This window comes from Malurus melanocephalus, unplaced genomic scaffold (assembly GCF_030028575.1).
Source record: "Malurus melanocephalus ecotype Western Australia unplaced genomic scaffold, MMel_1.1 scaffold_1, whole genome shotgun sequence".
Lineage (NCBI taxonomy): Eukaryota > Metazoa > Chordata > Aves > Passeriformes > Maluridae > Malurus > Malurus melanocephalus.
Genome location: NW_026623233.1, coordinates 7945735 through 7964293, shown reverse-complemented (window position 1 = coordinate 7964293; position 18559 = coordinate 7945735). Strand labels below are relative to the sequence as shown.

The window sequence follows — 18559 nt, the reverse complement described above, 5'->3', positions numbered from 1 at the left end:
AGGTAGCATAATTTGAAGRACAATATAATGCTTGTGCCTTGAACTACTATTTTGAAAGCTCACCTTCTATAGAAGTGGAAAACAGCCAGATATAAGGATAAACTAAGGGCTTCAGAATGATTTTAAAGGAAAAAAAAGGAAGAGAGAACAGCAAACCCAGAGATGCAATGTAAAACCCGGAAGTTGGTTTTGTGCAGAGCTTAACTTTCATGGGTACTACTTTGAATCTGTCTTTCCTCATTTGCAAAGAATGAGTTTGGATAAYTTATAGTAAAAGTTGCTGAACAAATTAATGTGCTTTTAAATATAACTGTGTATATAACAATGCATTTTTACTCCAGACACACTCAAGCTTTTAAAAGACAATTTATTTTCTCATTTGGAGCATAATAAGCTAAAAAAAGGAAATTAATACTAGGAAGTAAAAGTAAATTCCAACATCAAAAGTAAACTGCTACACTGAGGCATATAAAGAGCATGTTTGAGCTTTTTGCTTTTAAAAAGTATTATTCCTCTCACACACAGCACTTATTTGTTTGGCGGGAAATCTTGCTCATTCTATTTTTTTTATGCTTTAAAAACTACAGGAGCTTCTCACCAGACCATATTAAAAGGTGCACAGTGAGCTATGTAAAGGCCATCTCGGTACTTGGCTCCCATCATTAGCACAGACTCWGTTTTGAAATAAGTATTTGTTATCCCTGAAGAGAGCTGTGATCCCCAAGAAACACAAGAAAACGAAAGACCCAACAAAACAASACCCACAGAAAACAAAACACCTGTGAAAATGGTCATGCTGATACAAAGTCCCCTGTCAGCAGAGTTAACTCCTCAAATACTTAGCCCTTGCTGTGAAAACCCAATACGCCCCTAYCTTCTTCTGAAATTTCCACATTTCTCCTTTATTTTAACACTCTTCATTCCACACAATAGAAATCAAACAGCAATTGCAACGGAGGGGAGAAGGAACAGATACAAGGTGTCTCCACTGACTAAACATTCATCGTTTGGTTTCTTTATTTTTCTTCTGTAACAACTTTGGCCTCCTTTGCCCTGGACACTTGACTATTTCTGTTTAGTCCTTCCCTAGTTCCTTCAGTATTTGACCAAAGAGGAAAGGATACTTTTTTGTATGTTTCATTAGATGCTCAAAGCATCAACCACACCTGCTTCACTTTCTTTCCCCTTACACTGAAGTTACAGATATACCAATACGAGTATCGCACAAGGAAAGTTCGTGTTCCCATGAGGTTGACAGACATGTCTACAATCTTAAAAAACAATTTTTTAGCCTAAGTGACAGTTCCATTATTAAGACTTTGAAGTAAACAGTTCACGCTTTTCAGATAAGCGATTACAAAGCAAGGTCTCAAAAAATTGAGTCAGCTGAAGTATGGAGCAACAGGAGAATCTCCATCATTCAACATCTACCTTCTGTACTACATCTACCATCTTGGATGAGGATATATTCCCTGCAGCCATGAAAGTAGGATAGCTTAGGTTTATCATGCTTAGAACCYACCCACACCATTTATGTCTTAACTAAACTGAGACCTTTGCTCCTGTCATCTACATATAATAAAGCAAACAAACCACATCTCCTTATGTGCAGCATTTCATAAATAATTAAAAATGGCAATTTCACTTCCTTTAGATCAGAACCTAGCCTGCTGAGAACTAGAAATCTTTAYTATTCTTATTAAATATTTACTTTATGGCTGTTCTGGCATCCTCACAAAAACCACTGCATACAAATGTTATGCATTAGAAAAATACAAAAGCTACRTTTAAAACATTTAAAAGATGCTGGCAAGTGCACAATAGCTGGGAAATGCTAACAAAGCTGACAGCCTAACTTTCACTGCTGATTCTTTCCAGGACAAAAAGCAGCCACATGAGACAGCTTAACCCTTTAGAGAATCTAAAAGAGCCAATATTTTTTTCCAAGATTCCATCAGTGTATGTTACAAACATAGAAAGGTCACAATTGTTTGCCAACTCYATGCATGCAATAAAAGTGTACTATCCCCATCTGCCAGCAACATTTCTACCTTGAGAATAGTAAACCCAATGAACTTAACTAGGTGTGTAACATCTACAACAAAAAAAGGTAAGATTAAGAACAGAGGAGACAACACACTTTCTTCAACAGCCCCATCCCCTGTAACCAAAGGAAAGTTTAGCTTATATTAAATCTATTTTTTCACACAGCTCTTTACACAGTTGTCCTGACTGTAGTCATACAGCCATATCTCAAGGCAACAGGCACACAGAACGATTACACTCAGCAATCCCACTGCAGCTTTCAGATTTATCCCAATCAAGGAGACACAGCTTGCACTGCAGCAATAAYCACCACAATTCCTGGCRTCWGGCAGGCCTCAGCACACACTGCAAYGCAACCATTATTCCCTACGCATCTCTAGTAAGAAGCTGAAGGAATGTGCTTCCCTCAGGCTCCTGCTCTCCCTATAAAACTGTTACAAGACAATATTAAGTATCATTGCTCCTGCAAGCCTGTAAGAACAAWCTTGCAGATTTTAACTTTACTATGAAGTGACCCAATGGCAACCACTGCCCAATGGCAACAAAAGCTTCCCAGCCTAAGCATCAGATCATTATTTAGATAAACCAAAATCTAAACCAGACCCAGACAGACCAAAGTAATGCTGGTTGGGAATGCTTTCAGGTATTCTCCCTAGTAGAAAACTTGCTTTGCAGCAAGTAGGCTACTCAAAAGTTCYGAAGCTTCAAGACACTTATTTCAAATTATACCTTTATTTTCCAACTCCCTTCTTGCAACAAGCAGCCAGGCTGCAACACTGACCATTCTGCAATCCATTTCTCTGAGGGCACAGTGTGAACACACCGACATTTMCCCTGTGTACAGAATCAAGTAGCCCTGAGCTACCATAAGCTAAACACTACTGCGCTCAGCAGCAGCTTTCAATCCTCTTTTGCTGCCAGGCTGAATTGCCACTTTGAAATGCATCAATCAGTTACACACTAAATTAGGAACTGCACTTCTTCCTAGCATAGCCTGCCAAGACAGCTGCAGCACTGTTTTCTGTGCTAATGACTTCGAAGGTACTAAAATAAAGTTCTGGCACTGATGTCCACTAAAAGAAGGTACTCCTGTCATTACTGGAGATAGCTATCATTGTGTTTTGCTTTTTCATGTAAGAGTGTCATGCAAAAATATATTTAGCAACCTCATGTGGCATAATCCTTTTAGTCATACACTTCAGCTCCGTCTGAGGGAGATAACAAAAGCAGGCTTTGTTGGTTGTAGTTTTCCAAACACCCAAGGCAGTGGGATCTTCAAAGGAAGCCAGAGTCAATTTATCCTTCCTGTGGAAGGCCCCCACACAGCAACAGCTGACTTGGTCAGCTGGAGATCAGATGACCCAGAGCAGACTGTGGGAAGGAGGCAGGCAGTGTCTCTGTTAGGCCAGGAAAACTCATTTGAAAGACACTATCTGTTGGTTCCTATAACTTCTCCACAGGGATGCACACAAGAAGATAGACAAACTAGGGTTAAGAACTGCAGAGAGACCCTCCTGGCACAAGCCAGGCTCAAGGAGGACAGTAACAATAAACTGTGGAACAATAAACCAGGAGAACTGAGCAGAAAGACACCTTTTAGAAAGTTTTTACAGAAGAAACAGGAACCACAGYAAGATTACCATAGAGACAGCACTAAAGGGAAGCTGAGGCACTGGAATAGGATGCATCTGGGCTTAAAGGTCAATTTATTATTCTGACAGTGCATGGAGAAACAGAGCATTCTGAAGCACCTGAGGAGGAAGCAAAAGCTGGACAAACAGAGCTTCAGCAAGCCATGTGAGGCTGTTAGATGCTCTCCAGAGCCAGGGCTGTATACTTTCTGGTATTTATTTTGAGCTCAGGCTCAGAATTAAGCCTGTTCAGAAATATTTCCAGTATTTTAAAGGCTAATGGAAACATTCATGAGCAGTGCAAAAGACCAGATGTTTTAGCAAGTTCACTAATAAAAATAAACATTTTTAGCAAAGATTTTTTATGAAAATGRATGGAAAGACTGAGCCCAGTACAAGAGTTATCATTAATTGTTCAGAGGTCTACTTCAAGGAGAGGAAGAAGAAACTCCCTCCTGGAATAGTCTGTAAAACGTGCAGATCTTCTTTTAGAACATGCCTCTTAAAAGAGTACATATCCATTTAAAACACTCAAGCAGGAGCATAGATAGACTCACTTTGCCTTTTTATGAGAGTAAACTCAAATCAGAAGCAGGAAAGCTGGCTTAATTTATCAATTTAGTGGTCAAGTTCTAAATAGAAGTTTGATCAAGCCTCAACTGACCACATAAGTGGAGAACAGAGAAGTATTTATAGCTTGCTCTCCCTCAGCCACTGCGCAGAAACCACAGAAGGACACATTACAGCACGTGACTTCAAGCACATGATATCAAGTACTCAAGCTTCTCTTTCAGCCAAGGACTCCCACTCTTCCATGGAATATTCTTTCAACATTCTTCTCTCTTTGACAGTTTAAAACAGACAGAGAAATCTATTGCATTAACATGCCACAAATTATTTTTAAAAAACTTACGTCAAGTACACTGAGATCAGGAAGTTTTATTTTCATATTTTCCTTCCTAACAATCAAATACTTTCACCACCTTTTCCTCAACTTAAGGCCTAAGATCCTTTCCAAAACTTATCAGCTCTTAACCCAGTAAGCAGTCTTTCAAGAACAGCTTATTGTTACATGCCCATTACCATAACCCACTATTTTTTCTATATTAATGGCATTGAATAAGTAACTGTTTATAATGTCTAGAGTTGATGGTATTTTCCATCTTTTTACCATTTCCATACTCCCCAAACTAAACACTTGTAGTTTCAGCACCTAACTGGAGCTCCAGAGTAACTCCTCAGAGCACAGGCACCCATCAGTGCTCCATGGTGACAACGATCTTGCCGTGAAAGCTGAGACAGGCCAGCTTAAGTCTCAAGGGCACAAGCATTTTCACACTATTTGTTACTAATTAAAGTCTAGTAGCTTTTCTTTTCCAGCCTCTCAGGTCACACTTACACAACAGCAGCCTCCAAGTTAAGTTATAGGCATTTAGCTGCTAGAGAGTTTCCCATCCACAGCTCCCTCCCCACCCAGCTACTCAYTAACATCCTCTTTCAGGCTAGGACTTCCATAGATATTATGAACAACTGAATTAAAGCACATGAATCGGACAGCTTAACAAATTACTCACCACTTTGAGAAAAAAATCCCATTTGTGATGGAAAAAGGTTTGGAATAGACACATGWGTTAGAATAAAGAATAAAGATAATGACCATGCATAGGCTGATTGCAGTAATTTTTCTTTAACTGGAAGAATGGGGACCAGGACAAATACTTTAACCTGGTCAGGTCCACAGCTATTAAAGCCTCAGTTCCACCTGCAGTAGTTTTCACTGAGCAGATGAACACAGGGAGGTTGTTGTGACCATCTGTTGTGACAAATCTCGAAGTACGAATGAACAAATGCACCACACAGTCCAATTACAGCCGTGGAATCTCTGGGTTATCACTGAAACATGTAAYGCAGCTTTGTCCACAGAGCCTGTTTTAAACTAGGATGCCTTATTACTACCACAGGCTCAGAGATGAAAACCAAGATGCAAAAGAGGCAARAGTATGTTCTTCTTTAAACTAACATTAAGCAGAAGTCACTAGTTCTCATTTTAGAATTAGAGCAATGCAGGCTAGAAGAGATCTCTCCAGATCATCTGGTCATTTTTCATGGAAAGAGAGGTAAAAAGCATGAAGCTTTTTCAGACTAGTCTGACACTAACGAATATTTTTTATTACTTGTTTTAGACATGCTGAGTTTAAGTAATTATTTTCAGAATTAATTAATTCCAAACATCATTAGTGAAAYAGACCATGTACACCTTGTCTTCATGCAAAGAAAACATTGATTTTTAAGCATTTGACACTGGTCTTCATATTAAAGTAAAGATACCAGTCTCCCACAGCTGACTGTGCTATACTTTCATGATCTTGAAGTATTCCTGGATTGGCATCCTTATTTCCATAAAACATGTTGTCATAAACACAGGAAGGAACATTAGGCACATAAGGGCTGTTCCACTGTCCCCCCACATCATTAAATTTTGACTGCACGTAAGGAAGGTCAAGCCACATGACACAAGTGCTGCAAGTGCATGCATATCAGAGGGTTCCTTTTGGGAGAAAAAGGTGAAGTTATTTCCTGGTTGGTTTCTTTTTATGTAACATTCCCTCCAGAATGCAGTCCCCCACATACTTCTCCTCATTCCATACACCATCAAGCTTCTTGACTTCTGCACAAACTGGTAACTCCCACCCCTCTCCCAATTACTTCTTTTCTGATGCCAGATGCTACTCACAAAACAAGTCAGTGTTCCATGGATGTCAGCATCTTGCCAAATGAGCCCCTGACTCATCAGTCAGCACTCTGGAATGCCACTTCATTCCAGTCAGAAGCACTACTGAGAACTCTGGCATTTGGTAGCACTCTCCCTCGAAGCAAAACTCGCTACTGCTTCACCCATTTCAGCCTCAAAGCCAGAGGAACAGAGCTGCCTCTCCAGGAATGCAGCCACATACAGTCCCTGCCCAGTGGTTTGTCACTCAGCAAAGAGAAACAGATGTCTCTACGAACAAATCAACAGCACATCCCAAAGCGAACACAAAGCACAAAGCTCTCTGCACAGCCCTGCTGACAGCTTCTGCAAGACCACAGGAGCTATATATGCCACCACCTCAATCTGCTAAACACTTCTGCTTTAGGGTTTTCTAGATACTCTGGAAAACTGAAGGGAAGTCCAGATTACCCCTTGAGTCAGTTTGAGGAAGAAATGACAAGATGCAGCTGCCTGCAGCCAGCAGCAGCACCACAGACAATGCTTTTTCACTCCTGCATTGASCTAACTGCCCAGTGCCAGGCAGGATGCTTGCTGTGCTCAAAGGCAGGGGGCTGGAAAACCACATTTCTCCTTTTCCACTCCACATCTCTGAGACGTAACTAATGAATTTGACAAGGCAGTAGCACTTTCCCCCTTAATCATAACACTGCCAAAGATCAGCTAAAAGCTACATAACCAAGCAGCTGCTATTCTGCAGTAAGTAGTCATTATAAGCAGAATTAAGTGGTCTGACTGCAGGCATAGGGAGAAAGCAGGAAAAGCCAATGCCACTGTCTTACTAGCCTTAAAGGTGTGCAATTATTTGCAGTTGTCTTAGTGACTCAACTACTACCACAACTCAAGCAAACTTTGTTTGGCTTTTGTCACCATTTTTTTAGCATTTAATGAAGCAAATGCCTGCGTGAAAGCATTATTATTTTCATCTTAAATGAGGTTAAAATTAAGGTTAAAATACCTTAGAGTTTGCAAGAAAATAGCAAAGGCATACTGACATTTTAATTCTACATGCTCAGCAGAAATCTAGCTTCAAGTAATTTTTTAGAAAACTTATTTTATATACATGCTGCCATAAAAGGTCTTTAAATGAGTTACAGCAAGTATCAGAGTAAAAATGCTCAAGGGTAACCTCTTCAATTCTTAGGAACTAAGTCAGAGGTTTAAGAACCTTCCCCTTAAGAAAAAAAAAAAAGATAAGTCTTTGAAATTTGAGACCTCCTGGTCTAAAAGAAGCAAAACCACAATACATCTGCCCTCTATAAACACATCTTTGTACCTGGCTGTGTTCACTGTGCATTGCTTCACAAAAGCATGTGAAGCTTTATCATTGCTTCTATGGCATTACAGCCAACGAATATGGAAACATAACCTCCTTATGTCAGAGAAAAGATTACAGCTTCAAGAAGTCAACATATTCATATTCATGAATCAGCTTAAAGATATCATGCAGTTCTGGGCTAAGAAGAGAGCTTTTTTCCACTTTTCATTTCTTCCCTCTTATTGCCAATACACAGGCACCTCCTACCAAATTAGGCCATCTGGTCACTTGACAACTGTAAATAGCAAGCAGTCAGTTAACACTGTTCAGGAGATTAACAACACTACAGCATTTGMAGGTGGATTAGTTTTGTGCTGCCTTCTTGCACCTTCTAAGTTTATAAAAAAGAAACTGCATAGTTGTGCTCAACAATCATCATAATACAAAATTCTTAGCTTAGCTTTAACCCACCTGTCCCCATCCTTCCCATATTAAAAACCAGCCATATATTYAACTAGCTATGTAGCTGTTGTATCAACAATATATGAAGAGCTTCAAGTCAAAAATATAGGGTATTTTTAGAACCCTAAAAACTGCTTGTTTAATGTAGTTAGGAACTGAAAAATCTGTTAAAAATTTCTAGTAAAAAAAAGGATAAAATGCTAAATATTATTAAAAAATAAACAGCATAAGACATTTTAAGACATTCTATATAATGGATTTAAAACAWTAAATTAACTTGATAATTTTTGTAATACTCGAAGTTACCTGAGAAATCTTTGATTTTTTTAAAAATTATTTTTTCTTAGTCTAAGCGAGCAAAATGCCTTTATCAGAGCTAAGCTTTCAGAGTTTACACTTTGGTGAGGAGACTAGAATATGAAAGATGAAGGTAACTCTTAACATCATGCTTATTGCTAATGTCATTCCACTGAAAAAAAAAGCAAAGGAAAAGAAACTCCACAATTCAATAAAAAGAGTTACAGCTGTGCTCTAATACTCACACAACACACAAATAAATAACAACATGTCAGTGTATTCTATGCTTACAGAAAAAAAACTTTGAGTATTAAACCAAAGGACTAACATTAATCTATCAAAATCTGCTTAGAGTATAAGGAGTCTTTTCAACCAAAAGCTAATATCAGCATAAAAGTTTACTTTTTTAGCAATGACTCAGTCAGTAAACTGTTTTAAGCCTACATTTACAGTAACCTCTTTCATACATATTGTATTTAGTACATATTTCATATAATAAAATAGTGTTTCTACTCAGGCACATTTTATGGTAAGATTAAATGGCAGCCTAGTTTTTAAGAACTTTCACATGAAGTAAAATTTTAAATAATGTCTTCTCCCTCTGAAAATATAATCACAGAATAGGTACAGTCAAATTCTCCAACATTTCCTCCACATTSCCAAAACTCATCCATTTTTGGCATGCCCTCTCTTACTATAGCCTCAAACCCAAGCCACCAGATACATTTCAACAGAACTCAACTCTGCATAAAAGTGAGCTTTGGGATCCCAGAGCCAAACACTCCACTCATTCAGGAACCATGGATAATGCCAGTCTGGGAAATTAGTTTATTCAGCTTCAAATCACTGCACAAATAAGGCGAAGTAAATAGGCTTCAGATTTTTCTGGACAAAACTTCTTCAGCTATATTACCATCCCCAAAATAGGATTAGATTCAACTCTCTCATGTTCTGCAGGAAATAAACCTAAACTATGCATTTCAGTAACCTATCTACAACTGCTAGCAATGAAATTAAGACTGCAARAGCAATTTCTCAGAGGCAAGTGTCACTCAACTACCATGGAATGCAATCATTGGTATCATTTACAGGATGGMCTCAGAAGCCAAACTTCTTTAAAATACACACAGCCATTTTTCCTTCACAATAATCATTACAGTGTCTTTGGCACATCATGTATGTTCCAGTAACAGTAGCATTTTTGCTTTATTTTCTAATGACCTCTTGACAAGTAGAGCAGTTCATGTTAGCCATCAAATGCCACTTCTGATTCGGCTTAATTTCAAGAGACACCACTTATAACAAATAGAATTAGCACAAAATAGTTACACATGCAAGGATAATGGATAGTATTTGTACTTTTATTTACAATCTTTTGCGCAAGCAACTCATTAACAGGACTTTGAAAAGAAGTGAAGAACCATGTAAAGTGCTAAGCATGAACAGCAAGTTGCTAATGCAATTCAGATAACAAGAAATTAATTTTGGTTCATCTGCATGGCAACACCACAATCTAAATGAGAAGCATTASAGACAAAAACCTACTGGGTATTCCTACCCTCTCCCCAGTTCATCCATGTAATTATCTACACACAAGTACTTCATACACAACGGGTTGTTKTTTTTTTTTTCTGCATACAACTATTTTGATTATTTACATTAATTTTGCAAAACTTTTAATGGCACATCAGCAGATGTTCATTTCAGAGGATTTCACAACAGCCCGTCTTAATGGTGAAGTAGAGGAAGAGCCTAATTGTCCTTAATCCTCCATTCAAAATAGGTTAGATAAAATCCTCTTTTGACTGAAGCTAAGAGATTAGTGAGTGTCACCAGGAAAGAGAAACACTATTCCCCCCCACCCTGCCCCGTATCTAAATGAGTTTAATGATTAATGAAGGAAACACATTCTCCTATTTCAAAAAGGGAAAATCGTCTACAGGGAAGAGCAAAATAAATGGAAAAATGTCTATGAAATCTCCAAATTCTTATGCTTCTATGCTTGTAACAATGATGTAAAGAAGCATACCAAAACACACTTTCACAGTACACCTCAGTAAACAGCAAAGAGCTCATTTGAAGACCTTTTTTTAAAAAAAATGCCAATATACAGCTGGATCCCTGGTAAATCTTGGCATAATTCTTGACATTGCTATATGAATAGCATGCAATTTAAGGAAGTACACATGCACCCATCTGCACATGAATGTATGCAGATGGAAGAATAAAGAAAGAAATACAAGGTATCAGGATAAGCAATAGAGAACACTTAAGTAACAAGAAAAACAACAATCCCAAAACACAGTCATTATAGGCTTGTGTTCACACCCAGTTTTCTTCCTGTGACACAATAATTTTGTTACCTGGACACATTAAAGTATCCTTACAATTTCTCTCTATGGAAAAGGTGGACTACACTCTGATCGCTGTCCCGAGAAAAGATGAATGCACAGAGAAATTAACACCCAGATTTGCAAGGATACCTAAGTGAGTTAGAAGCCTGTGGTCTTTTGTGCTCTTCCGAACTCCCAAGCTGCTGGCACATCTCAACAGTCTCCTAGCACAATCCAAGCTAGGCCRCCAGTTTCTTCCTAAATAACCTGCATTTTTTAATATAGTACCACAAATACTCAATACTTTTAAAATTAAAATCAAAGTTAAATTGAAAAAAAAAACCCAAACAAAAGACTTTTCAAGATGACTCAAGAGTCTGTTTGTGCCACAGGCTTCTCAGAGTCATTACTGARAGGGAAGAAAAACAGCTTGTGTACACATGATATAGAAAAAGAATCCCTGGTTTGCCCTGTCTACCTGCAGCTGTTGCCATGGCAATTATAGCAGAGAAGATAATAGCATTCCTATTAAGTGTCATTTTGCTTCACAGCTCAGGATGAACTTCTGCTGAAATGTCCCTCAGCAATTGTACAAATAATACATTATCCTGTGTAATGGTAATCCACTAGAATAAACAGAATTATTCTGGAAAAAAGTATAATCTGACTAAAAGACTTACAGGAAGAGAGGCAGGCTATTTTGCTCAAAAAAAAACTGAACAAAAAAGCCAGTGAAGTTGAATCCAGTTGCATAACAGGTTCTAAAACATCTGCTCTGTCACATCTGCTGTARCACAATTTTCTCTTGTTTCTGCTCCCTAACACACCTGCACATGACACACAGCAGGCATCCCACAGTAAATCCCACTGGAGCACCTCAGAAACCACAATGGGTTTCTAGTCACACTCAAACCTAGTTAGCTGGAGTAAGTTTTATTATGCCCATCTCAACACCACAAACAGCAACCAGCAATGGTATTTTTGGAACGCTTTACTTGTCAGCCCAGTTAGAGTTTTTGAAGTGTTGGGGGTTTAAAAAGTAGACTCACTAGAAAATCCCATTCCATCTTGTTGCTTTTCTTGTTTCAACCACTAATGTATGACAGAAGAAAAAACAATGAGAAATGGTGATCAGAGATGTCAAGCTATAAATGTGCTATGTTGTACTTTATCCTCTTCCATTCCCAAAAATAATTTTCAAAAGGCTTCCTGCTTGCAGAACTGATACTCTATGGTGCTTGAGAAAACATATAGAAGTAGAACAACATTCAACTTTTTTTTTATCAAACATGTTATCAAGAGACAAAAGCAACTGTAGAGTTCTCATCTCAGAATTTTTGATGCTAAAAAAAGATTAAAACTTCTTGATCTATTTTGAGTCACTGAAACAGTTCTACAATTCAGATGCTCCAAAAGCAATGTTTTCTACTATCATAGAGCATCTGATGAGTGCAGATGAGCAATATTTTGTAGTCAATAGCAACCAGCATGTAATATGTATGCTCACTTCCTGTAAGTGAATTGTTTTACATATGCAATGTCCTATTTTTGTTTATTCTCAAAAGGAAATCATGTCTTTCTTGTGTAAATTAGCTAATTGATGGAGTTGGGGGAAGGGAAAAAACAGACCCCATGCAATTCTCCATGTTTATAGCCCTTCAGCAATAAATAATTGATGGGAGAAGGAGGAGTATCTGGGTTTTTATTTTTGAGCATCAGATAATACTGCAGAGTATTTATATATATATATATATACACTCGAGAGTATATTAAAAACCAGAATGAACACAAGACTATCAGTATGAAGAATTAGATTTGCAGCAGTGCCAAATTCTGTCAGCCACATTCAACAGAATTAACTTCTAAGTTAAGCTTTCAAACTTTGCCTTTTTAAAATAACTTGCTGAAAAGTCAGCATGAAGCACTCTGCATAGATACCCACCCCCCAAAAAATGAAAGAAAAAGGCAATCAAGCAAATAACAAAGTAATAGTGCTTGAGGAAACAGGAATTCAAAAGTTACTCATGTTGTTTGATGTCTTCTGTTGAACCCTCCACAGCAGGAAGAACTGGTATCTGCAGTGAAGCAGAGCTGAGAGATGGAAAGCATCTCAAGTTTCAACAAAAGCACTGTGACACACAGACTTGCACAAGAGATAACAAAAATGGAGTACACACAAACCCTTAAGAGATGCAAATTATTAATTGTTGACCCATGAATACATATGTAGCTTCTACACAGAGCATCTTTTGTACACTCAACACAACTAGCAAAGTGTGTCATAGAAAAGTGTTTATATACATGCAAAACAGCTTCAGATTTTGTCAAATTATACCCCTGAAATTAGCCAAAAAAGAACCAAAACAAACACTGTTTTTAATTTACTTGACTAGGAAAAATCCTATTAATGTAAACAGGAACCCTGACTAAGAAACATAGATGGCATCAGTTTAATACACATCTGCAAGASTGCAAAGGCCAAGTTAATTCAAAAGCAAAAGCAAGAACCAAACACCCTCAAATGAATTAACTAAATTTAAATTAAAAACAACAGGTCATCTGAAACACTTGCAATTGTCTTTTAAGACATTAAAATAACACTATAAAAGCAAATAACTATAAAGCACCAAGGCTTACAATTTCACCAGCTTTCAGGTCAAAGCAGTTATCAACCTCTACTGCAATCAAAGATAAATAAATAAAGTTTAATACTCATTTATGTCTACTAAGACGACATACAGAAGTAAAATACTTAGAAAATCTAATTAGAAAACAGTTTTAGAATTGTAGTGCAAATCAAAACCAAAATCATTTAAGTTAATGACCAAAAGCCACAGGCTATCGTGACACTTAGTTATGCACTTGCTAAAAATCCCTAATATAACTTCCTGGTTAGGCTAGTCAAACATCTTCCCAAACTACAATTAAAGTTGACCAACTTCTACAAAACTGAAAAATAGAGCACGCATTTGTAAACTCAATTTATTCCAGCCTCCCAAAAAAAAGACTTTTCAGAAATACCTGCACAACTAATAGGCCAGCAACTCCCCAGAGACCAAGGCTGTAGTAAATCACTGTTCCTTCTGGAAACACGTCTTACCTACTACTACATGCATTTAGAGATATTTACACAGGTAACAAATACTTAAAATCCAGATTTGTAATCCTGAAGTAACAGGAGAACCTGAAAGAGGAGAAGCAGTAAAGTAGCAAGATTTCTAAACATACTACATAATACAGGCAAAACTCTTCAGTAACACAGACCTATGACCCAGTAGCATTTACTGTACAAACCAAAGCCATCAACCTGGGCAGGAGCTTTTAGTGATGAGGGCCAGCTGTCTTACAAATACAGAACAGACTGTCACCATAGGCTGCAAGATGTTTAGCAACCCTTTAGTGTCCACACAGGCCTATACTGAAGAGCAACATCTTCCCAGATTGCTCAGATRTATTTAAATCAACAATATACAGGCATATCCAAATCCATGTTCAGCCATAAACAGCTACGGTAAACACACAAAARCCATATGCACTTGTTTTAAGGAAAGTGCTCATTCTGTGAAAGATGTCACCAAAACTCGTTTAAATATTATTAACCAACTTTTGACTGCAAGAAGGACAGATTTYGGAAGTCCTAAGACCAGCAAAAAATAAGTTATCAAACTAAAGCAGCTGCACTAAACACAGGCAGAAGAGATAACTTAATGCCATCCACAATCTCACAAATACTTTAACTATTAAACAGAAGTTGATCTTGTATGGAGGCAGTTTTAATTGCCATTGTATGCTTGCTTTTTCCCTAAACAGTGTACTGMTTAGTATTAAGCTAACAAATTTCTCTTGCTTCTCCTGTTACTAAGCACACAGCAGGTTCTGCATGACTCTTACAGAGCAGCCCATGCTAATTCTGTATTCTCTGGCTGTTGAGCTGCCCTCCCTGAGGTAGCACACATCCTCTGGGGAATCCAAGGGAAAGACAGAAGCATGCTGTCTGATGCAAAACCAACAGCCAGAAAAAAAGTTGTATTTTTATACAGTATGTGACAAAAAGTATAGTCCCCCAAAAGTAAGGTTCATACTACCCACACATAGCCATTATTTCCATCATTTGGGAAATAATAAGTTTGGTGTCAAAATTCATCTYGTTTATCTTAATGTGGAGGACTTAGTTCCTGTGATTCCACGTGGAAGAAAAGCTGTATTTAATGGTGCTTCTATTTTGTGACTTAAAGATGCCTCTAATACAGCTCATACACATTTTAAAGCAGTAAAATACACAGAATAACCTCATTAGACACAATGCTGTAATGAGCTTGAAGGACCACAAAGGACTTGGAAAACTACACTGAACTTCATGTCAGCTGTACTACAGTGAAAAAAACACCTTTTCTATAAAAAAAGTTATTGTTCACCATCAGTCCTGTAAATGGTGTATGGCTGCAGTAATGGTTACAGGAAGCAAGAGGTGAAGTGAAAAAAAACCCCAAAATTTGCAGAATGATCTAAAGAGGCAGAACAAAAGATTGTCAATTAAAAAAAATTATTAAGATAAAGACAATTCTGTCCATCCTTCTAAGAGACTACATCAGCTCTTGGTGAAAAGATATGAAATACACTATGACTAGCATGCTGAACATGTATTTTATTCAACCYACATCACTAAACCCTTCAATGCCAAGAAGATATAAAAAGTACACTCCAGGCAGGTAAAACAGCAGACAAATACTTGAAAATGCTAACCAGGAAGCTGACAGCACCCAGTCATCGCTATACTTCTATAGGGCTTTGGAAATAGGTACGCTGATTTTGCACTGCTTCAGGACAGCAGTTGTACCGTAAAGAAAAGAGCAATGGGAGGGATCTTCATCACAACAAAACCTTTGTTTGTATTTATGCCTTTATGTCCTACAACAAACAGGACCAAGAAAGAAAAGCAATGGCATGGAACTGTTAGAAACCATCCTATTAGAAGCCTCCATTGGTACATCACATGACARCTGTTTTCCCAAGATCCTACCATAAGAGCACCCAGCTAATCCAACATCTCCAGACGCATCAGCCGAAGTTCTGAGCATAATCCAGAGACCAGCCTTCTCCAGGAAGGATCTGCAACTGAACAAGTCCAGAAGACTCGCACAACAAAAATTCGTAGTTCTAAGACGTTGATCATGGAAAAGCTTTTAGATTTTGACTAAACCTAAGCTTGAGCTTACTTTGGAACAAACATAAGATGAAAGTATCCACTCCAGCTCTTCCACACAAGAGTCACTGCTTTGTCTCCCTTGTTAAAAAGCAGTTTGGAAARTGGCAGGCACATCTACATCTGTGTGCCTGGCTGGTGCATACAGGACTTTAGTGAACAGCTCTAAGTGATACCCCTGACATGTACATCTGCTACTCACGCACAGCAGTCAGCTTCAGACCCAGTATTTAAATTACTACTTTTCATTTTCGCTGCTCTAGCTGTACAGAAGCAGTTGAACCATGGAGATACAAAAAAGTAAAAGATGAAAAAAACACATGACACAGCCATCAGGTTGTGGGACCTTAATGGTCTTGCTGAATTGAACACAAATTTACTTACAGCACCTTTTCCTCAAAACTACCTCTCCATGGAAGAAAGGTTTCAAAGTTAAGACACTGAGGGAATGAAAAAGAACAAAAAGCAACAGGTGAAAATACACAAGGTAGCACAGACCAAAGTGGGCAATTACCCGATCGGCGTACACACCATACAGAAACTTGTGTGACCCAGGAAATAGGAACTCTTACATACAGAAATAGGAACCCTTCTTCACATGGGATATAATAATTTTCCTTTATCTTTTAGATTGCTGCCTTAAGTCTCATAAGCTGTGCAGGAGGGTGGTGACAGCCCACAACTTAAAAGCTCAAGCCCCTTACTTTCAATATACTGTCTTCTGGATATTTACTGCAGCTGCTCTCGAGCCCATTTCCTTCATAGCTGGTGCTTAAGCCTACTTTGGAAAAGGTTAGCAACAATGCTATGCAGAAGAGATTTAACAGTGTGCTTGCTCTGTGCACAATGAACATGCTCCAGATGGGAGCACACACGAAAAAAAAAAAATCTTAAACTAAATCCAACAGTTAGATCAGCACTGACAGATCTCTACATGCATAGTACCGCTATGTGCTTCCAAACTGACCTCAGCACAACTCAACTCATCTATATCCAGAGACTTCTGCTTGTCTTATACCTTGTTATTATTGTTACTACACATTGAGTATTCTCTTCCTTCCCTAAGGACCACTTTCTGAAGATCYATATACACATAGCTGCTTTCAATATCCACCTCTCCACTCTCTCCCCATCCCACATATATTCGTTTGTAAACGAGATGAAAAAGTACAGCCATTTTTCACCTCCGCTACTTTTCTTTGTTTATACCTCAAAAAGACAGACTTCAGACTGTATTAGGTGGACACAGCTCTTGGCACACACAAAACTAAGTGTATTTACTGTAAGTGAGAAAACTTGAGTGTTCTGACCAAGGCAAAAATAMTTCCTGCATAAGAAAAGAGCTATTTGTATTTGAAAATCCCAATTACCTCTCCCTATCTGTTAAAAATTACTTTTATACCCAAAAGCAGAAATTTGCAATTTCCTGGCTCGCCATGCCTTGTATTGTACAACCCCACACTTAAAAGCATTCTGCTAATCTGCTTAAACCATTATCCTGAGTGTTTATTAGGGGTTCCATGGAACTGGAGTCGCACTCACTGACGCACCTCAGCCTACACTTGGACCCCTCCTCTAATACGCTGCCAAGCTGCTCTCCCGGGCGGTGCGGGTGGGTTTTCCCRTGCTCACCAACAAGCGACATCAGCCCTCTTTCCCCGGAGCACTCTCAAGTCTGGCGCGTTTGAATCTTACTACACAGACCTACAAAAACTTGGGACCGCTGCGACCATTCGTCGGTATACTTAAATTGGACAATTCCACAAAAACGCCGCCTGACTGAAACAATATAACGAAGGGAAAGAACAATCTAAAAAGAAACCTACAAGAAAAAAAAAAACCCAGGTTTTATCTGCCCTGCTAACTGCGTATCACCCTGTAAATGASAGCGCGCTGAACTTAGGTCAAGCAGCTGTGGTTCGGCGAAGGACAGTCCCGCGGGGCGGGCGGGCTGCGGGAGCGCACGACACCCGGTGCCGCCGCCGCTGCTGCATCCCCGCTCGCACCGGGCATCACGTGCGGCGGCCCCGCGGCTCCCCGGCCGGTCACGGGACCGCCCAACTCCTGACCGAGCCCTTTCTGCGAGCCCGGGGCCACGGCGGGGGCTCCCCCCCACGGCGGGGGGCGAGCGGCACCGGCGGTACTCACGTATCGGCTCACGAGAGTCCGCAGGAGGCTGCAATCCATGGCGGGCGGGCGGCTCAGGACCGCGCCGCCGGGTGCTCGCCGGTGCCGCCGGGGTCCCTGGCTCGCCTCCTCACTTCCCACATGCAGGGAGCCGCGCTCGCCCCGCCGGACCCGCTGTGACGCCGGCCCGGCGCTCGCCGCCGTCCCCCGGCTATGCCATGTGCTCGCCGCCGCCGCTGCGGCGCGGCGCCCCGCGGCCCCGCATGCCCCCCGTCACTGCCGCCGCCGGCACCAGACTCTCGCAGAGGGAGGCGGAGAGGGAACGCGCCGACAGCCGTGAAGGGCTCTCCGCCCCCGGCCCGCCGCGCTCTGCCCGCCGCGCGCGCGCCGCCCAGGGCTTTATCCGGCGGGCGGGGCCGGGGCCGCTCCCCC

General features: G+C 39.8%; 1 protein-coding gene across 3 annotated transcripts in view; it reads right to left on the bottom strand.

The window, feature by feature from the left end:
- Window positions 1-18297, bottom strand: part of ATP11A (ATPase phospholipid transporting 11A) — a 113750-nt gene extending 95453 nt beyond the window's left edge. For 2 of the 3 annotated variants that reach the window (XM_057390371.1, XM_057390378.1), the window contains exon 1: window positions 18149-18297. In XM_057390371.1, coding sequence (XP_057246354.1) covers window positions 18149-18187 — 39 coding nt within the window. In that variant the 5' untranslated portion in view covers window positions 18188-18297. The remainder of the gene's footprint in view (window positions 1-18148) is intronic. The other variant, XM_057390361.1, reaches the window with a different exon arrangement.
- Window positions 18298-18559: the final 262 nt, after the last annotated feature.